Source organism: Marmota monax, unplaced genomic scaffold, assembly GCF_021218885.2.
Source record: "Marmota monax isolate L192 unplaced genomic scaffold, Marmota_monax_Labrador192_F-V1.1 WCK01_AAM20220418_F8-fsc00125, whole genome shotgun sequence".
In the NCBI taxonomy this organism is placed as follows: Eukaryota; Metazoa; Chordata; class Mammalia; order Rodentia; family Sciuridae; genus Marmota; species Marmota monax.
Window position 1 is genome coordinate 3,579,667 of NW_026695235.1, and position 25,548 is coordinate 3,605,214.

Consider the following 25,548-nt stretch of genomic DNA (forward strand, 5'->3'; position numbering starts at 1 on the left):
GGAAATTAAAGTGATTTTATTTACAATAGCATAAAAAATGCAGTAAATTTAGAAGTTTACTTCTCAGAAAGTTGGTCTTGATGACCTAGATCTGAAAAGAGGTCAAACATACATCAAAAGGGTCTTAGTTTCACAGCCAACTGGGAAATGTAACTGCAACAATGTGAAAGCAGTATTCACTCATAAAAGTGGTTAAAATGGGTGGTGGAGAACCAAACCATATGCTGGCAAGACTAATCTAAATAATTAAACTCACATTGGTGGTGGGAGTGTAAATTGGCCCAATGATTTTGGGAGAAGGTTGGGCTGTATTTGCTAAAGCTGAACATATGAATATTCCCTATCCTGGTAATTATACTTCCAACTATGTATATAATAGAAATGTGAATATAAATGAACCAAATACACATGGACAAGGATGTTCATAGCAACAGTAATAATAATTCTAGACTGGAAACACCCAGACTGGTATCAACAGGATGGATAAATTGTGCTGTATTCATATACAGAATGATTATTTACAAATATATGCAACAACATGAATCTCATAAAACTAAATAAGCAAACAAAGCCACATGAATTGGGGTTGTAGCTCAGTGGTAGAGCGCTTGCCTAGCCCAATGTGAGGCACTGGGATAGATCCTTAGCATTGCATAAAAATAAACAAAATAAAAGCATTCTGTCCATCCACAATTACAAAAAACAAACAAACAACAACAAAACCAAAGCCAGATATAAACAACAACAAAAGTACACCTTGTAGGGTCCTGTTTATATAAAACTTAATATGAGGAAAAACAAATTAGAAGTCAGAGGAGTGTATTCTTTGCTGAGGTGCAAGTGGGGTAAGAGTGATGACTAGAAGGGATAAGAAGGATGATTCTAGAATGCTGGCAATATTTTTTTAGTTGAGTGCTGGTTCTCAGATGTGTTCATTTTGTGAAAATTGGAGTTTTTTTTTTTTTTTTTCTCTAAAATATTTATTTTTTAGTTGTAGTTGGACACAATACCTTTATTTGCTTTTATGTGGTGCTGAGGATTGAACCCAGGGCCTCGTGCTTGCTAGGCGAGCACACTACCACTGAGCCACAACCCAGCCCTGGAGTGTTTACTTATGTGGGTACTACTTTAATAAAAAATTTAAAAATATATATGCATTTGAAGAAAGACCTGTTATAAATCTGAAAACAAAGTCAAAGTATATGAAAAGCATTTAATCCAGGCAAGGTGGTGTATGCTTGTAATCCCAACAACCTGAGAGACTGGAGAATTGCAAGTTCAAGACAGTCCTAATAACTTGGTAAGATCCTTAGCAATTTAGAGACCTTGTCTCAAAAATTGAAAAAGGGTTTGGGATGTAGCTCAATGATAAAATGCCTCTGGGTTTAATTCCCAGTACCTCAGAAATAAAACAAAAACAAAAACTCATTTAAACTGATCTAAAAGTTTATAAAGAAAAAAATAAATAAAAGCATGGGTAAGAACAGCCAAGAAAATTTTCATCATTATTATTATTTTTTTTTTAGAGAGAGAGAGAGAGAGAGAGAGAGAGAGAGAGAGAGAGAGAGAGAGTTGTTTTTTAGTTTTCGGTGGACACAACATTTTTTTGTAGTGCCGAGGATCAAACCCAGTGCCCTGTTTGAGCCACATCCCCAGCCCATTACTTTTCATTACTAGTAAAAAGGAATAAAGAGGGACCATCTGTACCAGTTATTAAATTTTACAATAATAGTATATTACTTGATTAATTTTAAAAAGTTTGTATGGTAAATTAACAGTAATTTAAAAAATTGAGAAGGAACATTTAGAGATCATGAAATCTTTCAGAAATTCTGTTTCTCTTTGGAGCATTTGCCTTAACACTTTGGAACATGAATCTTTTCTCTTTGTGGGGCAGTAACAGACACCCTCCACTCCACTGTGTCCTTCCACCTAAACAGTGTGTGATCAAGGGGCTTATCTGGGGGCTGGGACTACAGCTCAGTAGTTGAGCATGTAAGTGCCTAGCCATGTGGGAGGTCCTGGATTCTATCCAGCACCACAAAAAGTTAAAAGAAAAATAAATCTGCTTGTTAAAAAAAGATGTGGGCTGATCTGTTTCACTCCTGGCTAAACAAAGAACTAAGAGACATCTATAAAAGATAAACACCCATATTTGTCACATTGACAACTATTTATAATTGAAACTACCTTTTCTCTCATTATTATAAACTAATGGCTGCTCAGAAATGTGTTCCAATAATACTCAATTTATCACAAACAGGACAGTAAGAGCCTCTTTACACTGATTCTTTTTTCTTTCAATATCATTATATTCAAATTTGTTTGTTTGCTTCTGGCAACCACATATTTCAGACACAGTTTGATTCTTCTTATCCCAACATATGAAGTCAGCTACCTTACATGGAGAACAAGTTTCTTATAGTGGAGATTAGTATGAAAAATATAGTGGTTCCAAAGGCTGCAGCAGGAGGATCGAAAGTTCAAAGCCAGCCTCAGCAACTTAGGAAGACCCTGTCTCAAAATGAAAAATAGCTGTGGATGTGACCCAGTGGTTGAATGTCCTTGGGTTCAACCCCTAGTACCAAAAAAGAAAGACATAAATGTCATTAAGATTTTAAGTTTATATTAACTTTTCAAATTTACCATCCTGATATCAGCCTCTGCTTGTATTATGGTATGATTTTACCCAATAACTTTTTCCTTTACATCTTTCAACTTTCTTTATACTTTTTTGGCATTATACATATGTGCTTAATTATGTTTGGACTCTATTTCACTTATCTTGACCTTCTAATGCTAGAATTTACTATTTTTTGTACAAAATGGCTGTTAATTGTTTGCTGTTGTACGTGTCCAATACAGTGCCCTGAACCTTTCCCTTCCAGAAATGCACATCCAGATGGGATATGACTGCCCTCCCCTGCTCAAGATGTATTCTTTGACTACTGAATTTATAATTGGGAGAAACTATGAAATAAATGCTAACCTCTGAGTGCCTCCCCATCTGCCAAGCACTGTTCTTAGCACTTCACATGCTAGTTATCAAAATGACTATGATAGGTATTTGCCAACTTTAATTGATAAGGAAATGGAAAGACAAAGAGGATGTGACTAAAGTCTTACACTTTTATCTGGAAGTAACTGAACTTTTCCTTTAATCCTCTGGTGATTCATAAGAGCATAAATGTGTCAATAATTAGAGGAATGTTTAATGATATTAAAAGTCCCAAGTAGAGTATTCCTTAGAAATGCGAGCGATCCAGAAATCCTGACATTATAAATTATGACCAGGATAACCAGAGAAATCTTGATTCTAATCATTATACACATACAATATATTCACTTGACCCTGGTCAGAAGGAGGTTGGGTACTTTCACACATCAGGCAATCAATCACATGAATAGTACCCAGGTGATGCTCCAGGAATCTCTTTATACTTCCATGACTAAATGTAATGACAATGTAGGCAGCAGCATGGCTTTGAAGCATATAGTCAAAGATCACAGAACATGTAACTTATAAAAAATAGAGGTGATACCAGTGAGAAAAAGAAAAAGAGGATAAGAAAGACCGAAGTTTGGTATCTTGTTTGGCTCTGAGTTAAGGGGATTTTTATTTATTTATTTATTTTTTGGTACTGGTAATGAACCCAGAGGTGCTTTATCACCGAGCTACATATCCAGTTCTTTTTGAGACAGGGTCTTCTAAGTGGCTAAGACTGGCTTTGAATTTGCAATCTTTCTGCCTCAGCCTCCCAAGTTGTTAGAATCATAAGTGCATGCCAGCATGCCCATTAAATTAAGAGAATTCTTAATAACTAGTTTGATTATAAACACAATGTTCTAAACAGGTAAAACTGGAAAGATCATGGGAGATGTCTAGGATATCCTGCACAAATTTTGTTTTTAATGATTCTCTATTAAAAAATGGTGAATGAGGTTAACGGTGAAGTCTTTTTCTGTTAGCAGTTTTTCTATTAGGTTAAATACATGAATAAAAGGCACCAAGCAAATAGTCATAATTCTTTCAAAACTGGTTCCATTCCTAAATTAGGAGGCTTCATTCCTCTTTGACCCAACAGATCTTGCCATTTTCTCCAAGCTGTACAATTCCACTGGCAACCAGCTGGAGGGCTGCAGGAAATATTTTATGTTCTGCTAATTTTACTCTTTCAGACAAAGTTGCAACAGTGTCACCCCTTTTAACAGGAACAGCTTCTTGTAAAATAATTTGTCCAGCATCTACATCTTCCTGGAAAAGAAAAATCAAAGTTTTAAACCTTACTTTCTAGCCAGCACAGTTTATAGCTAAACACTAATCCTATCACTTTGGTAGAAAAAACACATACTCACAGCTACAAAGTGTACAGTGCATCCAGTAATTGTGACTCCAGCTTCCAGGGCTTGCTCATGAGCATTTGAACCCTTAAAAGAAGGGAGCAAGGAAGGGTGGATGTTCAGCATTTTTCCTAGAAATTAAGAAAGCATAATGGTCAGAATTTTAAAATCCTATGTATTCTGCTAAAAGAATATATATTTTCTTGCCTAGAACCAGAAGTTAATAGGAGCTGGATTTCCAAGAAGGGTGTTTTCTGTGTGTAACATGGAAATAAGGCAAAGGGAAATACAGTTCTTGTCCAAGAAGGCCCTAGCAATAGTCACAGGCTTTGCATAGTCACAGGCATGCTGGGGAACTCTGAACAGGTATCTGCAGTGATGGGGAGCTAGTGGGGATGCGGGGAGGGAAGGTCTAAGCTGGATGGAAGACTTCTAATAGCTATGTGGTGTGCCCACCAGTCAGATGCTGGATTAGTTAGCTTTGTGTGTCTATTATCACCAAAGGAATTGCCCGTTAAATGTACTGACACGAATGTTCTAACTATATTCACCTAAGAAAGCAAACTCTTTGGACAGAAAATTCATTTATTTCCCAAATATGTACACAAAAAAGGAAAACAGGATACAGTCAAAGCTTTGGGTAAAAAAAAGGCAAAGACACAAGATAGTATGTGCTTTTTGGCAACATCTTTTTTGCCATCTTCTGGCAATGGTCTGTGTCTCATAGGAGAGGATGCCTCTTTATTTTGGGATACAGGAAATTACTTTCTCTTCCTTCTAAAACAAGTAAAAAGGGTCTTCTGAATACTAATTTAGAAGATGAAATATTATCTTTCAGTAATCTAGAACAAAACTAAACTATATTATAAAGAGTAATTTATTATAGTAATCCTAAGAAATTGATAGAAAACAGGTTAATAAATCATCATTGGGTCATCTTTTGGACTAAAGCAAAGGAAATTAAGACCTGTGTTAAGTAAAATGTCACAGTATTTCACTACTGCATGCTAAGTTGACTATTCTGGAGTCCATCTGCACTAGATTTCTCAATCAATACTGAACAACTTTTGCTTACCATCCCATTTTTTGACAAAGGGGCCAGAGAGAATTCTCATGAAGCCTGCAAGACAGACTATGTCTGTGGAGAACTCTTCAAGGACTTTGTCAATTGCATTGTCAAATTCTATCCGATTTTTATATAATTTATGATTAATTACCTGTAATAGAAAAAGATAAATACAACTTTTCCAATCAGTTACCCAAAATAATCTAAAACATAACCTTTACATTACCACACTACACCTCCTTATGAGGACATACCCAATGGAGAATTACTGAGCAATTCACAGGATCAAGTGGAAAGGGGAGCCCAGCACCCACCCAAAAGCAGAAATCTAAAGGCCATGTAAACCACAGAGATACGGGTCCTGTGAGAACTGATTATGAGGTTTAAGTATAGCCTATGTGGTTGAGTGAGAGTTTAACTCTGTAGATATCATGCTTAACATGCATAAGGCTGTGGGTTGAATTTCCCAGCACCCCCAAAATCAATCAAACAAACAAAAATAGCCCACAGGACTAGTACTTTTCCCAAGAACTTACTCTGGTTGGGATACCAGCTTTTTCTGCCTTATCTAAACCAGCCACTGCGGCTTTATTGGAGATAACAACAACAATGTGTGCGTAGCTATTTGGATCCTGAGTACTGTCTATGAGTGCTTGGAGGTTCGATCCTGAAAAGGGAGGGAAAAACAAAGTGAATTCTTCTTAAAAAAAAAAAAAGATATGTTCTACACTGAATAGGGAATGGTTAAGTTCTCTGAAAACATGTCTTACACACATACACACACACAAAACAAAACAAAAACCAAAATAATATTTACAAGCATGTTCATAATAATGTTAACTATAAGAGAGGTAAATAATCATGTTATACCCATCTGAGAATACAATACTCTTATTTGACCCCTTATCCACAAAGGTCAAACATAAACTTCTTATTCTTAATACTAATATTTTAAGACTTTCCAATGACAAAACTATGATACAAAAAAGAAGTTGGAATTTTTAATCCTTTCTATCTTTTCTAGTCTTTCTCTAACCATCTTTCTCACGTCCTCTACTTTTTGCTTAGGGAGTTGTCCAAATTCACAAGTGGGAAGACTAAGGAAGCTGAAATGATAGCACTCCTTAATAATTCCCTCTCTCCCAGACTGTGCTAATAGTAGCCTTACAATCTGAAAGAGGTTTCTTTGTGTTGGTTGGGTGGTCAGGGAGGAAGAGAAGAGCTCTAGAGCTCAACATTGGAGAGGAAGCCATGTCTTACCTGTTCCAGATATTAAGACAGCCACTCTTGCCTTTTTTGGTTGGGCAGAGAAGTGATTTTTCAAGGAGCCGTTCACTGACACTGACTTGCTCATTTGCATGGTTTCGAGCAGATTCTTGACTTTCACACGAGGGGAACCTTCATTACAAATACACCCCAAAATAAGTAAAGAACAATTGTGTAGTTACAGGAATAATGGAAAGAAAAAAATATTTTTAGAATATCTTTATTTTTATGTGGTGCTGAGGATTGAACCCAGGGCCTCACACGTGCTAGGCAAGCACTCTACTGCTGAGCCAAAACCCTAGCTCTAGGAAAGAAAAATCTTTAGAATACTTTAATTTATTTTGAAAATAAGATATGCAAGGACTAAAACATTTAACAGGTTTGTAACACTTAATATTACGCATTTACAAAAACTTCCCGAAGGTAAACATGTGTAATCATCTACTTCAACTAGGAGTTCTAAACACATCACTACTTTGGAGCATATGGTGGATATATTACTGCCTGCCAATGTTCTGCTTCTAATCCCCAAATCTTCCTAGTGAGACCATTCAGGATAATGCCATGACTTCTTGGCCTTTGTGGAAGGTATGTGGCCTAGCAAGGTCACTCTAAGATGTGATATAGAATGATAAAAGCAAGAGGGCTTTTTGTTGTCAAAAGAGCCAAAGAATGTTATCTTTCTAGTAAGAGAACCTGCCAAAAAGTGAAACTTATAAAACAGAGGAAAGAAAGGTCGACAGAAGCAAGGTTAACAAGCTCTAACATCATTATTACTATTTTACTGGATTTTCTGCCACTCTAAAGTTCTAGTAAGAGTCTTGAATAACAAACAGTATTAGCCAGGGCATTCACTCATTAGTTCTTGAATTTTGAACCACAAAGCAGAGCCATAAGGGCTTACATGTAGGAAGATTCCTTTGGGAAGTGATACTGCAGGGTTCTGTTGTGCACATGGGAATGCTACACAGAGGTGTCAAGAGTCTCAAGGTGAAAATTAAGAGGCATGTGCTATCACTGGGGTGGGTGCTGTCATGATACACCTGGGTAAAGACAGATGCCATAGCAATGGCTGGAATGAAAGGTGGGCTAAAAACTCATGAGACAGGGCTTAGTTATATTTAAGGTTATATGTCTAAAACCAAAGAAGGAGTTACCTTCAGGACATGCAACCACACTGCCAATCACCCAGGCTTCTTCCTGGCACTGTTGAATATCATTTAGAATCTGCCCTGTCTGATCCTTTGATACCACAAGGACAGCTCCAATACCACAGTTGAATGTTCTGGCCATCTCTTCTTCAGAGAGCTGTCCTTCCTGCTGTAACCATGAGAAGACCCTGGGGATCCTCCATGTCTGGGCATCTGAAAACCAGCAAGTTGTATGATTAACTGATAGCTCTGTTATTTTTTATCAAGTAAAACTATAAACTGGCCTTTCAGAAGTTTTTGTGTTTTGGGCATCCATTTATACTTTAGACATTCATAGCACTTTTTAAAAAAATATTTATTTTTTAGTCATCGATAGATACAATATCTTTATTTTATTTTTATGTGGTACTGGGGATCGAACCCAGTGCCTCACTAATGGTAGGCGAGTGGTGAGTGCTCTACCTCTGAGCCACAACCCCAGCCCTCATAGCACTTTTTTTTTGAAACAGTTGGCCAACAATCACACTTCAATGAGGTTTTATGCTGCATTAACTCATTAGATTTTAAAAAGCCATTTTAATGGGTTGGATTGATAGTAGCTGAATTCCAGTAGAGACTGGCATACTGTTCTCTAGTGAATACTTAGCTGGATCTTTTTTCTTCTTCTTTTAAATGCATTTTTTTTTTAAAGTTGTAGATGGGCACAATATCTTTATTTTATTTATTTATTTATGTGGTGCTCAGGTTTGAACCTAGTGTCTCACATGTGCTAGGCAAGCGCTCTACCACTGAGCCACAACTCCAGCCCATTAGTTGGATCTTAGCAATGACAAAAATGCACTCTAAGTATCATAAAAAAGTAGATGGCTTATACACAGACTTAAAGGAAATATATACATCATTTGAGAAAAGTCATGCTACAGAAAAGGATTATGATCAACACCCTGAATCTCATTTATTTTAAAATTTATATTCTTGGGTCTGCTATAAGAATATATCGTGCAGGGGGCTGGGGATGTGGCTCAAGCGGTAGCGCGCTCGCCTGGCATGCGTGCGGCCCGGGTTCGATCCTCAGCACCACATACAAACAAAGATGTTGTGCCCACCGATAACTAAAAAATAAATATTAAAAAAAAAAAAAAAAAGAATATATCGTGCATTATCACAAATCATACAACAAAAATCTCTAGTAAAAATTTTAGGCCTACATACAAAACTTCTGAATAATGAAATAATTTGGTTGGTTTTTTTGAGTCTACAGTTATGGGATCTGATTTCCCAAAACAATACTGAATAAAATTATTTATGATGCTCCTATAAAAAGGAATATAGCTTTTTATTAAATAATGAGGTTTACTATCATCTTCCCCCATTTATTTGATATATCTACAGGATACTTGGTTTTAATTCTATGGAGTTATTTTGTAATATGCATTGTATGTCTATGAATCTTCTCCCGTACTGGACTTAATTACATTTATATTAGTTAGGAATGTCAAATTTATTATTTTTTTTTGGCTACCTGGGATTGAACTCAGGGGCACTTGATCACTGAGTCACATTTCCAGCCTTAATTTGTGTTTTATTTAGAGACAGGGTCTCACCAAGTTGCTTAGCACCGTGCTTTTGCTGAGGCTGGCTTTGAACTCTCAATCTTCCTGTCTCAGCCTCAGGAGCCACTGGGATTACATGCAATGCACCACTGCGCCCAGCTGGAATGTCAATTCTTAAAAGTTAAGTTCAAAAGATTTTAGCTACCATGATGTTCACTATGCCTTCAATAGTGAACCCAATAGCAGTGGGGTGCAGTGGTGCATTCCCATAATCCTATCAACTGAGAACATCAAGGCTCAAGTTTGATGCCAGCCTTAGTACCTTAGAGGGACCCTGTCTCAAAATAAAATAAGAGGGCTGGGAATGTAGCTCAGTGATAGAGTACTGCCTAACATACACAAGGCCTTGGGTTTAATCTCCAGTACTGCACCAAAAAATCCTTGGGATTGATGACCATACTTCACGTGGTTTAGCTCCTACTTCTAACAGTTCTTTTCAGTAATTCTTCCTCTGAGGGATAATTTTTGGTCCTTTCCACTCTCTTGGCTGTAACTATAGCTTTGTGAGTACAACCTCCAGACTTATCTTTGGTCTGATCTCAACTTTTGCTCAGTTGCCTTGGAAGAGATTCACTGAAGATCTTAAGCACTATATCCTCACTTTCTGCTCTGCTCCACTACTCTCCGTTCTGTGTTAGTGATGTTGCCATCTACTCACCTGCTTAACTAAGATCTTGAGACTTTTTTTTTCTAGGCAAGAATTAATTCTCAAATGTTTTTCCCTTTTTTATTCCCTAGTTCTTTCATCTCTAGTGTGGACTACTTCACAGTTATTACTTCCTTTCCTGGCATGTAGGGCTCCAGCTTATAGCACTTCAATCCTTATATAAGCCAGTGACATGACTCATAAACATGGATAATAAAAAAAGGTAGAAAAGGTTCATCCCAGTTTCCCCCCATGAAACCTTAATGATTAACAAGTTTCCACTTATAATCATATGTGCACTAACTACCTGGAGTTTGTCCCACAGTGTATTCCCCACCCCCCAGTGGTTTTTTTGAACAAAAGTTCCCTTCAGTAAACTTACCTAAATCCACCCCAAATTTCTGAGGGAGAACTCTGGGAATGTTTTCCAGTAGTCCTCCACCAGTAATATGAGCAAAGGCTTTAACATGTCCTGAACGTATGACAGGTAACAAAGAACGGCTGTAGATTTTGGTTGGAGTTAGAAGTAAGTCCCCTGAAGATTAAAGAAATAAGACAAAAACAGCCTATAGGTAAAAAACCAAAACATAAAACAATTCTGAAATGGACAATGAGTATGACCTTGCAAAGACATACCAGTTCTATAAGATGCCCAAGCAACAAAATCACAGGATAATGTAAATCACAGGGCAATGTAATTCATTCCATTCTAGCTTTCAGTAATGAGACACAAAACACACTAATTGACTACTTAGTTATATCCAAGCACGAATTAATTTACCTAAGGACTGGTCACCACAACCATCAGGTGCTGGAGAGGAGTACTGCAGGGAAGAGTTTGCCACAATTTTCCTCACAAGGCTAAATCCATTGCTGTGGAGACCAGATGAAGCTATTCCAACAATAACATCCCCTTCAGTGATCCTTTCCAGGTGAGGCAGTTTCTGATCCCGCTCCATAGCACCAACAGCAAAACCAGCTAGATCATACTCTCCAGGAGGATACATGTCGGGCATTTCTGCTGTTTCACCTCCTGGGAGATTAAGGCAAGAGAGAAAAAAAATCACATTATATTTATACATTTCCTTAGGAGACAATGACAGCAAATATTCTTTTTTTTTTTTAACCTTTATTTCACATGCGAGGTGAGCGCTCTACAGCTAAGCCACAACCCCAGCCCCTCTTTTTTTTTAATTAGCTCCAATCAACAATCAACTCTCTCTCTCTCTTTTTGAGTTGTAGTTGGACACAATACCTTTATTTATTTATTTATGTGGTGCTGAGTGCCTCCCATGTGCTAGGCAAGCTCACTACAACTGAGCCACAACCCCAGACCCAACAGCAAATCTTCTTAACACGAACCGTTAAACACATGGTTATATCCTGTATATAACCACATATATTAGCTGGCTCACAGCATGTGCAACCAAGCATGATTTCAGAGGAAATACTAATTTCTACAAAGGTCAATACCTCTACAAGTCTGTATGTAGCCTCTAAATATCACTACTTTCATAGGATGAATGCTAAGTTGAATATAACTTCATTTCTATATCAGTTTAGCTTAAGAAATATTTCATAGACATCTGATCTTTAAAATCACTCCATCTATACCATCGTCTAGTTAATGGAGAAGTAATTTTAACCAAGAGTGCCTCAACTCCAAATGCCCTGGCCTATAAAGTTTAATAGTGCAATTTATGATGATCTCATATGAAAGTAGAGGCAAGCAGATGCCAAATTAGTTAAAGGGCAATTTTTTGGCTTTTGGATCTGACTTGTTCACAGAAATGATAATATGAAAGTGGTTATTTCATTCTTGTTCACTTACAAATTAATTTTGCTAGAAAGTCCATATAGATAGCAGTATTTCTACAAAATCTGGGAACATTTTATTCTTTGTCACTTCTATGAACAAATATGGTTTGAAATATTGAATACCAAGACCCATCTACCTTTCTGTGGGGACAATAAATGGGAATAATCCACAAGCCTAATCTGTTGAAGTTATTGAGAAGGAAGTAGAAGAAAAAGTGGCCAGAGGTTGGGGAGAAAAATAAGCCTGCCTGACAACTCAGGAGTTTTGAGTTTGGGGAATAAACCCTCAAGGGGGCATTGAGGGCACCAGAATCCAAGAGTAATTCCAACAGTTGTATCTATATTTCATTTGTCACATCCTGTGATATAGAGTCTCTTTCACTAGCTATTCTGACATTGATTCTGACATCTATACAGGGCTGATATATAAGAAGAAGGAGCACCTATGGTTAAAATGTATGATCAGGATCTGGGAGGTATAACTCAGTGGTGGAGTGTTTGCCTAGCATGTGTGAGGTGCTAAGTTCAATCTCCAGCACTGCAAAAAAAAAAAAAAAAAAAAAAAGTGTTAAAATGGATGATCATACCAAGGAGAGCACATCCAGCCTGTTCACAAGCTGTAGCAATTCCGGCAATGACGGCTTCAGACATATTAAGGTCAAGCTTTCCACAGGAGAAGTAATCAAGGAAGAAGAGGGGCTCTGCTCCTTGTGCCAGAATATCATTTACACACATTGCAACCAAATCTTGACCAATTGTATTGTGTTTATTGCACAGCTGGGCAATCTATAAAAAACAAACATTCACATTTCACATCAGAGAATAACTGCCATACTGCATCTTGTCGATTTATCCATGAGGCTAACAAAAACCAATGACATTGGCCAGATACTCTTAACATCTCAAGACAAAATAACACTAAATTTTGATAAGCAATGTGGTCTAAAACTATCCCTTTTTATTTCCTAAAATTGCCCTTCCACTCAAAGATAGACAGAACAATATTTTGTTGTTGGAAATGTACAAACATTTTATTCATATGGTTTTTTGGTATAGTTCTTTTTAGCTCATGTATGTCTAAAGAGAAAAAAATATGTTTTTGATATGCAGTAAATTCTCTCATCTTTCACAAAAGATCTTTATACACAACAGTGTCTACCTTGAGTTTAGTTCCAACACCATCAGTTCCAGAGGCCAGAAGAGGATCTTTGAAACCAGCTGCTTTCAAATCAAAAAGACCAGCAAAACCTCCAAGATCTACATCACAGCCTATTGCAGAGGACATTAATTACTTATTGCATTATGACAGATCAATTAAACATGAATATTCATGCTGCTACTTCTAAAACAGCTGCCTGGAAACAGAGAATGGGATGGAGCACCATGTGCTCCAAGAACTGATCAAGAAAGTAATAACATTGGGAGAAAAGGCCTCGAAAGTATGATCTAATTAAATGATTTCAAAGAGTTTGTAATAATAAAAAAAGGAAGATATAAAGAAATAAAAGTAAATAACATCACAGAAGTGATTTACTTAATATTAGAGACAGAAAGGCAGATAAATCAGATGTGGTGGTGCAAACCTCTAATCCTAGCAATTTGGGAGGCTGAGAGACCCTAAGTAACTTAGAAAGACCCTGTCTCAAAATAAAAAAGGGTGGGGATAGAGCTCAGTGGTAAAGTACCACTGGGTTCAATCCCCAGTACCTAAGTAAATAAATAAACAAAAACAAAAAGGAAGGTAGCTGACTATGGGTTTAGCTTAAGTACGGCAAGATTTAAAGGAATCTAGCATTTATTTTAAATATAAAGCCCCATTTTTTAAAATTATTTTCCTTCTTGAAGTTTTTTTTTTTTTTTTTAAAAAAGCCCAAATTAATTCACACCTGTCAATAAATTAGCAAGTACAGGATTTGACTTACCTGGTCTGGAGGTGGCTTTTGCTAAAGGCTTTATTTTCTTAACCAGCATATTTCCAGCTGCAATGTCTACCCCAGATCCCTTGTAAGTGAAGCCCCTAAGAAATTGGAAACAATAATAATCAAAACATCACCTTAATGCCAGGAAAAATTACTTTTATAGTAGAAAATAGTATTTAAAGCAGAAATTATCCCAAGTGATTTTCACATTCCTTAGGGTGCTTAAAATCTTCCATAGTCAATGCCTAGCCATATAAATGGATTTGACTGATCTAGTTTAGTGTAGCCCTGGAAAATGAAATGTTTACACAATTTCCTTAGTTGACTCCATAGCATCATCTCTGCTGTGAACCATCGCTCTAACTTCATCACCCATTTCTTCCAGAAGTACTTTTTACAGGCTGCTAAATATCTTGATTCTTTGAAAATTTTTGATGTAATATACACATAACAAAATTTACCATCTTAACCATTTTTAAGTGTATAGTGGTAGTAAATATTCATAATGTTGTACAACCATCACTGCCATCCACCTCTATTTACTTTCATCTTGTGAAATTGAAACTATCCATTACACAGCAACTTGCTAGCTCTTAAATTCACTGATATTTTGCTACAACCTTTCTTGGTTCAACTTCAGTATGGGCAATGTCAGAACCAAGTCAAAAAGTGAAATTTGACAATCCTTCGCGCCCTTCCTTTCCAACTTGGGCCTGGCAGAATGGCTCCCGGAAAGAAGGGTGGTGAGAAGAAGGGCCGTTCTGCCATCAACGAGGTCGTTACCTTGGGAATACACCATCAACATTCACAAGAGTATCCATGGAGTGGGCTTCAATATCTCTCTGAGAGTAAATTTGGGCTGCTGACTTTGAATTAATTGCCAGTTCTCTCAATTTTAGTTGTTACCCTGGCAGCTTGTTTCTGATAAACTCTTACATACTTCTTCATCTATCATTCCAACCCATTAAACCAAAGTTTTTTGTTTTGGGGTTTTTTTCTTTCTTATTGGTACCGGGGATTCAACTCAGAGGCACTTAACCACTGAGCCACATCCCCAGCCCTATTTTGTATTTTATTTAGAGACAGGGTCTCATTGAGTTGCTTAGTGCCTCGCTTTTGCAGAGGCTGGCTTTAAACTCTGGATCATCCTGCCTCAGCCTCTGGAGCTTCTGGGATTATAGGCATGCATCACCATGCCCATTGAAAGTTCTCATTTTTACAAGGCAGAACTACAGATTTCACAATGCAGATGCACAAACTTGATCTGTAAAAATGATGCACTGAGTATCATTATCTGGTTATGCTTTTTAAATAGGTTTAATCTTGTTCTTACTATCCTCAACTATAAAGAAATTGATATGGTTACATTAAGAACTCAGTTTGGTTATTCACGAATATTTATGTAGAGTTTATGTAACCCTAATTTTTACTTTTTTCTTTTGTGGTGTTGGGATATTGCTAAACTTTTCAGATAAGGAACCACCATGAAGTTTTTCCACTTAATTTGAACATTGCTGTAAACGGACATGATTCAAAAAACATAGACCAAGAATAAAGAATAGCTCAGTCTCAGAGAAAAAATGATATAACAGTACAGGAGTAACAGAATGTTCTACAATCACTCAGTGTAGTTCTGAAGTCGTACCATAACTACCTCATAAGATTTTTACCTGGGCTGCTGAAGGAAAGCTATGGCGCGAAAGCCGATGTCTTTCCTGTAAATTGCTCCCTCAAACTTTATAGCAGTGAGTCCCTTCTTGGCTTTTTCAAGGGCAGATATGAGGTTTTCATGAATGGCTGTTACTGTAAGGACTCTTCCCCCGCTGGTCACCACTCTGCCATTTTTGTAGGTAGTGCCTGCATGGAACACTTCTAGTCCTAAAGCTGTAGTCTCAGAAAACCCTGTAAGAGAACAGATTTGATGCAGGATTTCAAATTACCATATTTCACACTGTGGAGTGATTTACCATTTCCACAAGGTTTTTCTTTGGTACTGGGATTGAATAGTCGTGGTGGTGATGGTGGGGAAGAAGCCACATCCCCAGCCTGGATTTTTAAATTTTTATTTTGAGATAGGGTCTTGCTAAGTTGCTGAGGCTGGCTTTGAACTTGTGATCCTCCTGCTTCAGCCTCCAGAGCCACTAGTATTACAGGCGGGCACCACTGTATTCAACTACTACTTCTTTGTTTAAATTTCTATCAGGCAATTTCTCCCCAAAACAGTCTGTGCCATTTACATTGATGACTAACTGTAAATTATGGGGTCAAACCACTCAAGGTTGTATGCCTCTTGTAATCATTCAGAGACCATGTCTTAAATATATCTTGTTGATGTAGTTTACATTAACGGTCCTGTAACTTTCCTATGTCTCATTAACACCCTGACTTTCGGAGGGTGGAAGTGAAAGCTTACACTGGGAATACTGTGGAAATTTGGTTGGATTACGTATGTTTCCTTATATGGGAAGACAAATAGATGGCAGTTCTTTAAATAGTCATTTTGGATAATTTATGACATATCCAACTAGCAATGTAGTATGTTAAAAACTTTTGAAAGGTTTCTGATGGCTTCACACTCTTAGCAAGGGCAAGCATTTGCATGGGAGGGAGGTCCCTGATGGCACCAGTTAATTATCACATTGAAATTCAACCTCTTATTCCTTATTCACCTGTTACCTCCACACCCTTGGTGTAAGCTCCAGGATAACCTTTACTTGCCATGACCACAGTTATGGCAGTGTGGTTTTCTAGCCAAATGGGTAAAGATGTGCACAGCAGGCCATCTAAGGTGGACTGAATTACTTCATAAAGATCACTTTTAAGAAGTGGGAGGATTACCTGGAAAAACACAATTAACATGGAAAATGAGATAAATTTTAATTTTCTTTATAGACATTTTATTCATTGGGGTATTAGCAGAGCTTGTATGTGTTTCTCAAAGGTAATTATTTCAAGGCTGAAAAAATCCTGAGATTAGGACAACATACAACCTCGCCAAAGAAATACTTTATTAAGTTTAATGACTGTTACTTACTTGGCACTCTGGATCACCAAAACGGCAATTAAATTCCAAAACTTTTGGGCCATCCTTGGTCAGCATTATGCCAGCATAAAGAATCCCTTCATTAAAAAAGAAAATCCCTTTATTAAAAAAGAACCTGTAACGAAGACATTATTATCACTATAAAATAGAAAATAAACAGCTGCTCTATAAATGATGTCAATATCAAGAAGCTCACCTGTGTATGGAGTACCCTCTTGCTGCATGCCATCTACTGTCCTCTGAAGGACAGTATTTTTAATTTTTAGTAACAGATCCTCAGAAACCTGGGGAATATACAGAAATTTTTAACGATAAATGTTATGTTAAAAATTCAACTTGTAAGCGGTATCACATACAACAATGAAGACTATTATTTTTTTACTACCTGAGACAGGTTGAACACCTCCCCATCAAGTAGATATTTTAGACTTTTTTTTTTGTGGTGCTGGGGATTGAATCCAGGACCTCGTGCATGTGAGGCAAGCACTCTACCAATGAGCTATATCCTCAACCCCTATTTTAGACTTATTTTTGCAGAACAGGAGAGTAAAAGCTCTGAGTCTGATAAATTATCACAATCAGAGGCTACATTATATGTTCCTTGCCAAATCAAAGATCAGTGCTAACCACCATTTCTAAGTAAAGTAACTTGTTAAAGCACCTTTCATTTTTATTATTTTTTTTGTGGTATTCCTAAAAACAGTCTGTGCCATTTTACATGATGACTAATATTTACGACCTAATAGTGCCTTACCACAGAGCTACATTCTTAACCCTTTTTATTTTATTTTGAGATAGGGTCTCGCTAAGTTGCTGAAGCTGGTCTCAAATTTGTGATCCTATTGCAAGTCACTGGTATTACAGGCTTTTGCCACCATGCTTGGTTCAGTGTGTATATTTTTGAAGCTCTATAGTTCAATAATGAAAAACGAAGTTGGGCATGGTGGCATATGCCTGTAATCCCCACTCCTTGAGAGGCTAAGGCAGTAGGCAGTAGTTCAGACCAGCCTGGGCAACTTATTGAGGCTCTGTCTCACAATAAGAAACAAATGGTATGGGGACATAACTCAGTGGTAGGGAGCCACTGAGTTTAATCCCAGTATCACCAAAACAACCTACACACACACATCCTGTGTATGTGCTGGGGCCTGGATATCCAGAGATGAAAAATTTTACACTATAATTACAAGGCTCCCATTGGTTAAAAATTGGGTGTAGAGAGGAGGGGAAAGAAGGATCTACTCACTACATTTTAGATAAGTTAAAAAATCATTGGGCCGGACATGGTGGTGCATGCCTGTAATCCCAGTGGCTCGGGAGGCCAAGACATGAAGATCATGGGTTCAAAGCCAGCCTCAGCAAAAGCGAGGTGCTAAGCAATTCGGTGAGATCCTGTCTCTAAATAAAAAATACAAAATAGGGCTGGGGATGTAGCTAAGTGGTCGAATGTCCCTGAATTCAATCCCTTGTGCAAAAAAATCAAATCGGCAATTTTTGTTCTTCAAAGGCTTTTAGAAGAGTTTAGTTTTAGAAACCAGAAAAGATATTTTTAATTTAATAAAAAGAAATAAAGTGAGGCATGGTGTCATGTGCCTGCAATTCCAGCTCTTGGGAGGCTAAGGCAGGAGGATCTTAAGTTGAAGGCCAACCTGGGAACATGGTCTCAAAACAAGACAACAACAAAATAATCAAATTGCTGATTAGTAACAGAATTTACAAAAACATATGAAAGAAAGAAGTCAAAACAGAACAGCATCATCTAAAAGCTCTCTGAAAAGCCCAAACAATTACTGTTGAACTTGAGTCCCTGGGAAGTACCTGAGGTGTGGGACAATAGGCTCCCATTCCCCCTGTGTTGGGGCCTTGATCTCCCTCCAGTAATCGTTTATGGTCCTGTGCTGGAGGCATGGGGGCCACTGTCCTCCCATCAGTGAAACACAGACACTACGGAGAAAAAAAAATAGTCCACTTAAGTAAATGCCAAAAAAGGTTAAAAAAAAAAAAACCTAAGAAGGTGAGTTATGTACCTCAACTCTTCTTTGCATAAAATTATTTCTGAAGAAAAATTAATGCATAAATAATTCCAAACTATAGAAAATCTCATATAGTCAGCTTCTAGAAGATATGTAATTTTTTAGATAAATCAGGGGAAAAAAAAGCTACTCTCCAAGTAAAATATCTTAACCCTTTTCCCTTGAAATTTGCAAGCATTAAAACTCTACTTAAGGGAACACATTTCACTACTTACTGTATAATAAAATGTATGTAAAAGAAAAAGCATGAATGTTTGAATAAATCCAGAACCTGAATAATGTGAAATATAAATCCAAGGACCACCACTGAGACACTGGAGATGATTTTAAAAAGATAAATTATTTTTTCATTTGTATCCCGAATACTAAACATACACAGATTCCTTTTTATCTGAACAAGTTATAGTATTAGGTGCAACAACCAGATTAATCAAGTCTTTCTTGGGTACACTGATCAGATAACATCTTTTTATATGCTATAAATCCCAAAAAAGATGAATATACGTACAGACACCTCTTCTCCTTCAAGAAGTTCTTCAACAACAATTGTTTCTCCAGCTGCTCCAAAAGCTTTATCCTAAATTATAGGTTAAACAAAAAACCAAAATAAAAACAAACAAACAAAAAACAACTTGGTAAATTATAAGCTTTTAGTATTTACTTGATTTTTGTCATTGCACCATTTGTATTACAAATCATACTATGTATTATATCAATATGTGATTTTTTCTTTTCCTTTCTGAAAGACTCAAAAGAATGTTTGAGTGTTTCCTATTTTTAACGTGACAAAGATGTGGAATGCACATTGCTACAGATGAACTGCACAACAAACACATTACCAATACTTACCTGAGGATTTGGTTTTTTATTTGGAACAGAGGAAAAGCAGTTGTTTTCATTATCACCATTTAATCTTCATCTTAATTATAACTGTATATGTTTGCCTATATACTATATTCTAAATGCCTACAAAAGCTTTCTCTAAGGGGGTAAAATCAAAACAACCCAGATGGATCACGAAAGAAAAACGTATATTCATTGCTCCATTTCTCTTAGAATTGGGACACGCGGGATAAAGACGATAGTCCTCATGGATGATTTGAGATATATATGTTCTATAGACTGAGGATTTTCTACCTTTCAGTAGCAGAAAATAAAGGATGTTAGAACTTACTTCAACAGAATGAGTTATGGTTTAATTATTAGTGTGGATCTGTAAGAACTATTCTATAAAAATGAATTATAATACATAGTATGATAAAAAATAACTTCGCTGTGTTTTCCTTCTCTTTGTTTGTGGAGGTGTGAGGTGTATTGGAAACTGAATCCAGGGCCTTGCTCATGGTAGGTATCCACTATCACTGAGCCATGTTCCCAGCCTCAGAGTTTCCTTATTTTGAGGTACATATTGTAATCTTTTTTTTTTCCAACTTAAAAAAAAATATTTTTGTTGTAGATGGACACAATACCTTTATTTTATTTACTATTTATTTTTATGCGGGGCTTAGGATTAAACCCAGTGCCTCACACATCCTAGGCAAGGGTTCTATCACTGAGGCACGATCATAGCCCCAACATTTTATAACTTAAGAGTATTTATCTGGTATGAATAGAAAAGGAAACTTTCAGAAGAACCAATTTACCTGCATGATCTCCTGTACAGCTTTGCAGGCTTCCTCTTTGCTCTTTGCAACAATCACTCCTTTCCCAGCTGCAAGACCACTGGCCTTCACAACCAAAGCAGGGAAGTCCGCACTACAAAGCAGAGCAATCTTCAATATCCCATAAATGCTTATAACTCAACATTTAAAAATGTTTTAGGATTCTATAATAATATACTGTAGCATCAACTGAAAAGCAGAAAAAAAATCACTTATCATTCTAAAGTCATCTTGACATACTTCCTGCCAGGACTTTTTTCATAAGCATTCCTTTATAGCTGTGATCATAGACTATATCTATCTATCTATCTATTCTTTTTTTCACTTACAGTGAGATCACACAGGCAAAATCTCTGGAGGAATAAGCAGATGCATAGAGTAGACATGAAATGATCTTTAAGACAGAAAGTAGTGAATCTCATTTAAGTAAAAGATGTGGCTGTATAAACCAACAAAATCATGGACACAGAAAATTTTTGGAAGCCAAGACAAGTAATCATGGAATGGGACTGGGTCTAGAAGAAGGGTTACCCAAAGTAAGTAAAGTAAGTAACAAAACTGTTACTGATACCCAAGGCATCTGCCTCCATTTTAGATTTCACTCAGTATTAGACCCGATTTACCTAATTACACTGACTACCTAACTTTAAATCTGGCTTCACTACTAGGAAATATTAATATTCAGTGTCTAAGAAACCCTGTAAGATGAAGAATGAATAAAGAATGAACTTGACCCAAATGAAAGGAAAACATATTCGGTAGTAGACAATGTCAACAAAAAGAGGGCAAAGATTTGCCTGATGACATTAACTCATTTTCAATGTTTTCTTTTTCTTCTTCTTCTTTTAATATTTATTTTTTAGGTGTAGATGGACACAACACAATGCCTTTATTTTTATGTGGTGCTGAGGATCCAACCCTGGTCCCGCCCATGCTAGGCAAGCACTCTACCGCTGAGCCACAATCCCAACTCAATCAATGTTTTCCATATATAAGAGAACAAAGAATGTTTAATTTTAAGATTAGGATGGAGCAGTGGTGGCAGACGACCAAGTGATGATTCTTCACTTTGGTTAATTATTTATGAAAAAAATCAAGAACATTTATGTTATAAGATACCTCTGTGCTTTTCAGTTGGTTGTGAAAAGAGTGCATGACTTAACAAAACTAAGCATATTTTCCCTCCCAGGAACTACTCAGTAATAATTATTAAAATTTCATCTTTCTATAATGTCACAGATTTTATAATCTTATTTTGGTATTGGAAAAATTTGGTATTGGAAAAAAGTAACTTACCTAACATTTATTGAAAATATGTTCCTTCCTTCCTTCCTCCCCACGCCCTCTTCCTTCTTTGTGGTGTCAGGGATTGAACCCAAGGATTTGCACATGCTAGGCAAGTGTTATACCACTGAGCTACCTCCTCAGCTACAAATAATTTCTTTTATAATTATTTTATTATAAACTCATGATAGCCTAAGAACCAACCATTATATTTCAACATAAAAGTGATTTTATATGTAAATATCCTAATTCAACAACTCCCCTTCATAGGCAGCCTTCTACCTACCTCATAATGAAGCTACAGGCCTCTTCAGGTTTGGTGAAAGCTCTCCATTGTGCAGTTGGGATTCTGTGTCGGTCCATAAACTCTTTGGCAAATCTTTTGCTGGATTCTAACTGAGCTGCTTCTGCTGTGGGGCCAAAACATCGCACTCCTGCAGAGGTCAGGTCCCCAACAATTCCTATCAAAGCAGAAAGTCAGTTAGGGGACCAAAGATCTCTCTTTTGAACTTTTAGACTGAATACGAATTAGGATTAGACCAAATAACTTTATACAAGGCAGGTAGATAACTGGTGGCAGAGGATAACTAAGTTTTTCATATTGTCTACTACTTATAAACAATAGGCCACTAAGAGGTGATTCAAATCCAGCAGAAAAACCAGGCATGTTAGCACGCGCCTATAGTCCCAGTCACTGGGAAGGCTGGGGTAGGAGGATCACTTAAGCCCATAAGTTTGAAACTGACCTGGTCAACACTTTAAGAGAAAAAGAAAAAGGAAAAAAAAAAAAAGAGTAGGGCACAGTGGGGTGCATACCTGTAATCCTAGCACCCCAGCAACTCAGGAGGCTAAGGCATGAGGAAAGCAAGTTCGAAGCCAGCCTCAGGAGCTTAGCAAGTCCCTAGGCAACTTAATGAGATCCTGTCTCAAAATAAAAAATACGTAGGGCTAGGGATGTGGCTCAGTGGTATAGTACCTTTGGGTTCAATCCCCAGAACCGAAAAACAAAAACAAAACAGCAAAATTTGTTGTATTTGAATATATGGATTATTAAATAGACACCAGAATAGATCAACGATATATAAAATGTTTCTCATGATTACAAATTGGATCCCTACCTCATTATTGACATTTGGGAAAAGAAAAATCTAGAATCCATAAATTTCAAGACCAAAGTTCTTTTTCTACTATTAAAAGTCCTTATCTGTAACAGATACAACATCTCACCTCTAGAGGTCAGATTCTGGTTATTTGCCTTTTTAATAAATACAAATGAAACTTACCAGCAGCCAGAGGTGCCTCTGGTCCAACAACTACAAATTCAATTTTCTCATCTTTGCAGAATTGAGCAAGGGCAGTATGATCAGTGATCGAGATGTCTATGAAAAGAAAACACAAACACACATTTATGAAAACACTTTTTCAGTTAACTAAGTCCTGTACTTAGTAAACTACTTTTAACTAAACATTAAGTACTATATTTCAGGCTATTAAGTGTGGTTTTCTTCTTCTTTTTTGGTACCAGGGATTGAACTGAGGGCATTCAACAACTGAGCCACATCCCAGCCCTATTTTGTATTTTATTTAGAGACAGGGTCTCACTGAGTTGCTTAGCGCCTTGCCTCACTGTTGCTGAGACTGTCTTTGAACTCGCGATTCTTCTGTTTCAGCCTCCCTAGCTGCTAGGATTATAGGCCTCTGCCCCCCTTTTTCAAATATTTATTTTTTTTAGTTGTAGTTGGACACAATATACTTATTTTATTTATTTATCTTTATGTGGTACTGAGGATTGAATCCAGGGCCTCGCACATGCTAGGCGAGTGCTCCACCTCTGAGCCACAACCCCAGTTCCAGCTCCAGCCCTTTTTGACACAGGGTCTCACAGAATTGTTTAGGGCCTTGCTAAGTTGCTGAGGCTAGCTTTGAACTCATGATCTTTCTGCCTCAGCTTCTAGAGCCAGTGGGATGGGATTATAGGTGTGCATCACCTTGCTCATCTCTTGGTTTTCTTTTATTGGTACAAATGACAGGTTCACCAAGAGAAATTCTATTTTCAGTGCATTTGGCAAGTAACATAGCTCAGTTGTCTGTTATCATTGGTATGATGAAAATACCAATAAGCTTTCCACAAAGCTGTAAATCATGGTTATGTCATCAGTGTTGAATGTATAGTAAACAAACAACCAATCACAGAATGTACTCAGAAACTGGTCCTTAACGTCATTCATTCAAGAGTTACTGAGAACTCACTAAGTGTTAGATATTGCTATAGGCCCTGGCAGTATGATCAATGCCATCTTAAGTCCTTAGACTTAGGATGCTTTATAACTCACTGTGGAGTTCTACACAATACACACATACACAAACATGTACAAAATAAACAAATTTGATATGAGGTGAATTGTATGGCTGGTTGAGTCAGGTAGGGTCTCAGCAGAGCTGTTTAAAGAACTTCATGACGATTGATGATTATAAGACTCTCTTCTGCAAGTTCAGAGGTCAGGTTCTCAATCTACAGAAACTACCTGAGTGTAGGAAGGATAGAATACACTGCACCTTGGGTTAGTATCTCCACATACAAGTAAATCAAGCAGGGTCAACCAAATCAATACAGGAGCGGTAGCAAGAGAACCCATCTAACCTCAGTTACTGCAAATGGCAGCAGTCTTATGACAACTTGGGAGATTTTGATGGGCTTGTCTCTATGAACTCAATTGCATATAGATAAAATATGCTGCTTCAATAAACAGAGTAAGATCCCAGAAAAGGAGATATTTTATTTTTGCCTTCTGAAAATTGTTAAAAAAGCTGTGCATAGTAGTGCATCCCTATAACCCTAGTGATCTGGGAGGCTAAGACAGGAGAATTTTGAGTTCAAGGACAGTCTCAGGAATTTAGGAGATCCTGTCTCAAAAATAAAAAGGGCTGGGGAGATGGCTCAGTGGTTAAGCATCCTTGGGTTCAATTCCCAGGTCAAAAAACAAAACAAACAACCAACAATAAAAAATTAAAAACAAAACAAAACAAAACAAACAAACAAACAAAAACCATTGTTGGTATTAATTACATGCAAGTATCTTCTTAGTTTGTGGCTTGTTGTGTCTATATTCTTCTGGCCATAAATATCATGTGTCACATAGAGTGCACATAATGCAAACTAAGACAGATAAGTTCCTTGTTCTCCTAGACTTTACATCTTACGGATTATATTCCAGTGGGGGCAGGGGAAAGGATGATAGAGATTGATAACAGAAATAGATACAGTAGGAGATGGGGATATAACTCCATTTTAGAGTGCTTGCCTTGCATGCACAAGGCCCTGGGTTCAATCACAGCACCACCAAAAAAACTGTAAAAATAAACAAACACAATGGTTCATAACAGAAAACAAGACACACAGTGAACAAATGCTTTACTTAGAAACTTTAAGACCCTTTGAAGGGGTAACATTGAAGCTGACCCAAAGTGTTTAGAAGCCCATCATGTTAGGGGAGGAAATAAATTTCAAGATAGTTAGCTGTGTTTGAAAAACTGTCAGGACAGCATTGATGCAGTTTAGTGAAAAAAAGATACAAAAGACCAGGCTGGAACTGCAGGTGGAAACCAGATTGCAGAAAGGTTTTGTAAGGCAAGGTGAGGAATCTTGAGTCATATTCTAAGTACTATGAATAATTTAATACAGCATATGAGCTGATCATTTTTTAAGT

The 25,548-nt window shown here is 37.1% G+C and overlaps 1 protein-coding gene across 2 annotated transcripts in view; it reads right to left on the bottom strand.

Moving 5' to 3' along the window:
• Positions 1-25,548, bottom strand: part of Gart (phosphoribosylglycinamide formyltransferase, phosphoribosylglycinamide synthetase, phosphoribosylaminoimidazole synthetase) — a 30,851-nt gene continuing 5,303 nt past the window's right edge. For both annotated transcript variants that reach the window (XM_046439283.2, XM_046439284.2), the window contains exons 3-22: positions 23,125-23,220; positions 22,128-22,302; positions 20,540-20,651; positions 19,405-19,473; positions 18,682-18,807; positions 17,060-17,147; positions 16,855-16,940; positions 16,490-16,658; positions 15,491-15,722; positions 13,824-13,918; positions 13,061-13,170; positions 12,489-12,687; positions 10,865-11,116; positions 10,466-10,618; positions 7,831-8,037; positions 6,668-6,805; positions 5,944-6,074; positions 5,417-5,558; positions 4,357-4,472; positions 1-4,255 (exon numbers count right to left, since the gene is read on the bottom strand). In XM_046439283.2, coding sequence (XP_046295239.1) covers positions 4,064-4,255; positions 4,357-4,472; positions 5,417-5,558; positions 5,944-6,074; positions 6,668-6,805; positions 7,831-8,037; positions 10,466-10,618; positions 10,865-11,116; positions 12,489-12,687; positions 13,061-13,170; positions 13,824-13,918; positions 15,491-15,722; positions 16,490-16,658; positions 16,855-16,940; positions 17,060-17,147; positions 18,682-18,807; positions 19,405-19,473; positions 20,540-20,651; positions 22,128-22,302; positions 23,125-23,220 — 2,888 coding nt within the window. In that variant the 3' untranslated portion in view covers positions 1-4,063. The remainder of the gene's footprint in view (positions 4,256-4,356; positions 4,473-5,416; positions 5,559-5,943; positions 6,075-6,667; positions 6,806-7,830; positions 8,038-10,465; positions 10,619-10,864; positions 11,117-12,488; positions 12,688-13,060; positions 13,171-13,823; positions 13,919-15,490; positions 15,723-16,489; positions 16,659-16,854; positions 16,941-17,059; positions 17,148-18,681; positions 18,808-19,404; positions 19,474-20,539; positions 20,652-22,127; positions 22,303-23,124; positions 23,221-25,548) is intronic.